Raw genomic sequence first — 3,752 nt, forward strand, 5'->3', positions numbered from 1 at the left:
AGCCGGCTCCGGGAGCCATGGCGTGCTGAGGATGAGGACGAGGACGAGGACGCGTCCTCCCCGGCACGCTCCGTGCCGCAGACGGCAGCAGCAGCGAGGTGGCGTCGCCCGAGGCGCCTCTCGCTGCCTCTGTGTATTGAGTCTGGCCTGGCCGGGCCGTGTTGCCGGGGTAAAGGCCAAGCACTGGGGTCCAGGGCTGGCACCTAGGAGCCTGGCATGGGACGCGGGGCTGTCGCATCACCTCCCTGTCCCTGGCACCTGTGTCTGCATGCTCCTCGGAGGAGGGGCCCTCACTTCCTCTTTGCACCCCAGGGGGGCTGGAGCATCAGCCACCCCAAGACTCATCGGTCACCTCCAGGTAGCGGTCTCTGCTCCAGAAGCCCCGGACTGAGCTGCCCGGGCTTCCCCAGGGGAAGGAAATGCGGGGGGCCCCCTCTGGAGAGGAGTGAGTCTGGTCGCTTGAACTTGATTGGCGGCTGAGGATTCGTGGACTCTCCCACAGGGCTGGGGGCCCCGTGGGCTGCTGTTGGGGACGCCGGGGCAGAGACTCTGGGGGGAAGGGGCTCTCCTCCACATGAGGGCAGAAGAGTCCCTAAGGGTTTCTTGCTGGGCTCCCCAGCTGCAGGCGCTGCTTCATCTCCGTGGCAACGGTCCCCTCCCCCAACACACACTCAGCTGCTCCTGTTTGCACCTGCACATTTCCTCCCAGTATCCCGTCTCCTGCCATGGTCCCCAACGCGCTTGCCACGAACTCTGCCCCAGCAAGAATTCGAGGTCCGGCAACAGTACCTGTCCCCCGCCGTACTCCTGCCGCTAAGGCTTTCTCGAAAGTTCCCTTTTCTTCAAAATCTACATGTTTAGTTGAACGTTGTGATTTGATTTTTTTTGTTCAAAAAAGTTTAAGACATGGAAATGGGCACCAGTGAGTGAAGACGTATTTTAGCACTGAAGGGAATATTTTTAAACTATATGAAATCTGTAAAAATAAATAAAAACTTGTGAATCAAAGGCCGTAATCAAAAAAGCAAAAAGACGGTATACAGAATGGGAGAAAATATTTGCAAATCATATGTATAATAAGAGTTCGGTGCCCAGAATAGATAAAGAACCCCTAAAACTCCACGAGAAAAAGGCGAACCACCCAGTTAAAAGCTGCGCAAAGGACTCAGACAGACAGGTCTCCAAAAGAGACAGACGAACGGCCGAGAAGCACGTGGAAGGCCGCTCGGCGCTGCGTTGTTGGGGAAACAGAACTCAGCAGCCACAGTGAGCGCACCTCACACCTGGCAGCTGGCTCCGTAGGAGGATGAGGAGGGAGAGAGGGAGGGAGGGGGAGGAAGGAAAGAAGGAACGTTCTGGCAAGGACGGGGGGAGACTGGAATCCTCCGTGCTCTCCGGTGGGCCTCTGACATTGTGCAGCCGCTGTGGAAGCTTCCTGGCAGATCCCCAGAGAGTTACGCACAGACTGACCACGTGACCCAGAAATTCCGTTCCCAGGAATACACTCAAAGAACGAGAAGAAGACGCTCAAGTCTCTCTCGCAGCCGCATTCACAACGGCCAGGAGGTACAAACGCCCGAGTGTCCACCCCCAGGCCTAATGGGTAACAAAGGGGTCCACGAAAACGAGGGAATATTATTTGGCCGTGAACTTAGAAGAAGTTCCGACACCTGCCACAACGTGGACCTCGAGGGCTGGATGCTCAGGCCACATCCTAGGGGCCTCCCCCAGGCCATGCTCCCACTTGGCTCAGACTCATCAGCGTGGCCAGGACCCCCATCGCCTGAGACCCCTTCTTCTCAACAGACAAGGCTACAGAATGCCTTTGCTCTTGACCTTGCAGCCCCCCAGTCAAGGCCTCCGAACGCTGGCTCGCCGTCACCGTCGTGGCATCCACGTTCCTACAGCTAACTCCAGGCACATTCTCCCGCCTTCCAAGAAGCAGCTCCTCTCCCACGGGGCATGTCCACGTAAACTTCCCGCCACCGTCTCCAGCCACCCCTCAGCTCGCTCCCCCCAGCCTTGCCCGGAACCCTGGTTTCTCGCGACTTTCCATCCCTCAGCTCCCTGGGGAGCAGGGTTGTGGTTGAGAACACAGGCCCACCGGGCTCCCATCCAGGCCCTTCTGCTTGCTAGTGCAGCTTCGGTGCAAGTGCTCCGCTGTGCCTCGGTTTCCCCATCTGCAACGTGGGGACAACAGCACCTCCTCCCGAGGCTGGGGTGAGGGTTGGGAGTTAATACTTAGTAAGCTGCTCACAGAACTTGCTGGCATGGCGAGACCTATTATTAAAGTGTTTGCTGATACAGTAAAAATAAACACAGCTCCAAACCATTCATTGTCTATGAATTCAGAAGAAAATTACACCCCAAAATAGAGAGCATATTTTAAAATATATGTGCTTACGATTCAACTGAGCACTGAGAAGCAGGACAAATAACAGCAAGAAGCCCCAGAAAGCTGCTCGGAGGGGGCTGTCGGGAGCACCGGCCTCCCGTGTCCAGCTCACTGACGCCCCCACCCCCGCCCCTGGTGCCCAGCTCCGTGGTTCCCTGGGCTCCCACCTCTCAGCAGTTTAATGACCTGAGCTACGTGTCACAAGTCCATGACAAGCGTCCTCAGGGCCTCAGGGACCTGATCCAACAACAAGGAAACAGGCTCTTTGGTGACCTCATGATGGAACATCACCACCGCCCCCCGCTGTATATAAGCCCAGCCACACCTCACATCCACACACCTCACATCCACACACACACACACACACACACACACACTCACACTCTCCTCCAGCCCCGCCGCGTCTGCCTGCCCGGTGCCTGCGACTCCTGCACTGACTCCTCTCCTGGCAGGGACGAGTGCCCAGAGAGCTGCTGCGAGCCCTCCTGCTGTGTCCCCTCCTGCTGTGTCCCCTCCTGCTGTGTCCCCTCCTGCTGTGCCCCCAGCTGCTGCTGCCAGCCCATCCGCTACATCCAGACCTGCGCTGAGCCCTCCTGCTGTGCCCCCAGCTGCTGCACTCCGGCCCCCAGTCTGACCCTCGTCTGCACCCCAGTGAGCTGCGTGTCCAGCCCCTGCTGCCAGGCGGCCTGTGGGCTCAGCCCCTGCCAAGCAGCCTGCGGCAGCTCCTGCACGCCCTCGTGCTGCCAGCAGTCTAGCTGCCAGCCCTCCTGCTGCGCCTCCTCCCCCTGCCAGCCGGCCTGCTGTGTGCCCGTCAGCTGCACACCTGTCTGCTGCACACCTATCACCTGCACACCTGTCTGCTGTAAGCCTGTCTATTGCACCCCCCATCTGCAGCACACCCATCTGCTCCAAGCCCGTGTGCTATGCGCCCATCTGCTCCCGGGCCGCCCCTGCCCAGCCCCCTCGTGCTGCCAGCCCAGCCCCTGCCCCTCGTCCTGCTGCAGACCCTCCTCCTGCGTGTCCCTCGTCTGCCGCCCCGTGTGCAGGCCCGCCTGCTGCGTGCCCGCCTCCTCCTGCTGTGCCCCCGCCGCCTCCTGCCAGCCCGGCCGCTGCCGCCCGGCCTCCTGCGTGTCCCTGCTCTGCCGCCCCGCGTGCTCCCGCGTGGCCTGCTGCGTCCCCGCCTCGGCCCAGAAGTCCTGCTGCTGACCAGACACATCTCCCTAGGACCAGCCAGACTCGGGTCCCACCATGTGACCTCAGTCCACCCAGCCACCCCTCAGTCCATTCCTAATCCATGTCAGGTGTGTGTCCCCAATCAGGTTGGGGTCATGAATCCCCTTGGAAACTGGCTGACACG

General features: G+C 60.0%; 1 protein-coding gene across 1 annotated transcript in view; it reads left to right on the forward strand.

Moving 5' to 3' along the window:
• LOC107195264 (keratin-associated protein 10-3-like) overlaps nucleotides 1–3,601 on the forward strand; it is a 4,516-nt gene extending 915 nt beyond the window's left edge. Inside the window, 4 exon segments of the mRNA XM_025040310.1 lie at nucleotides 2,789–2,888; nucleotides 3,012–3,279; nucleotides 3,281–3,342; nucleotides 3,345–3,601. Of these exon segments, the coding sequence (XP_024896078.1) occupies nucleotides 2,789–2,888; nucleotides 3,012–3,279; nucleotides 3,281–3,342; nucleotides 3,345–3,601 (687 nt within the window).
• The last annotated feature ends 151 nt before the right edge of the window (nucleotides 3,602–3,752 follow it).

The sequence above is a fragment of the Pteropus alecto genome, unplaced genomic scaffold, assembly GCF_000325575.1.
Source record: "Pteropus alecto unplaced genomic scaffold, ASM32557v1 scaffold339, whole genome shotgun sequence".
Taxonomy (NCBI): Eukaryota; Metazoa; Chordata; class Mammalia; order Chiroptera; family Pteropodidae; genus Pteropus; species Pteropus alecto.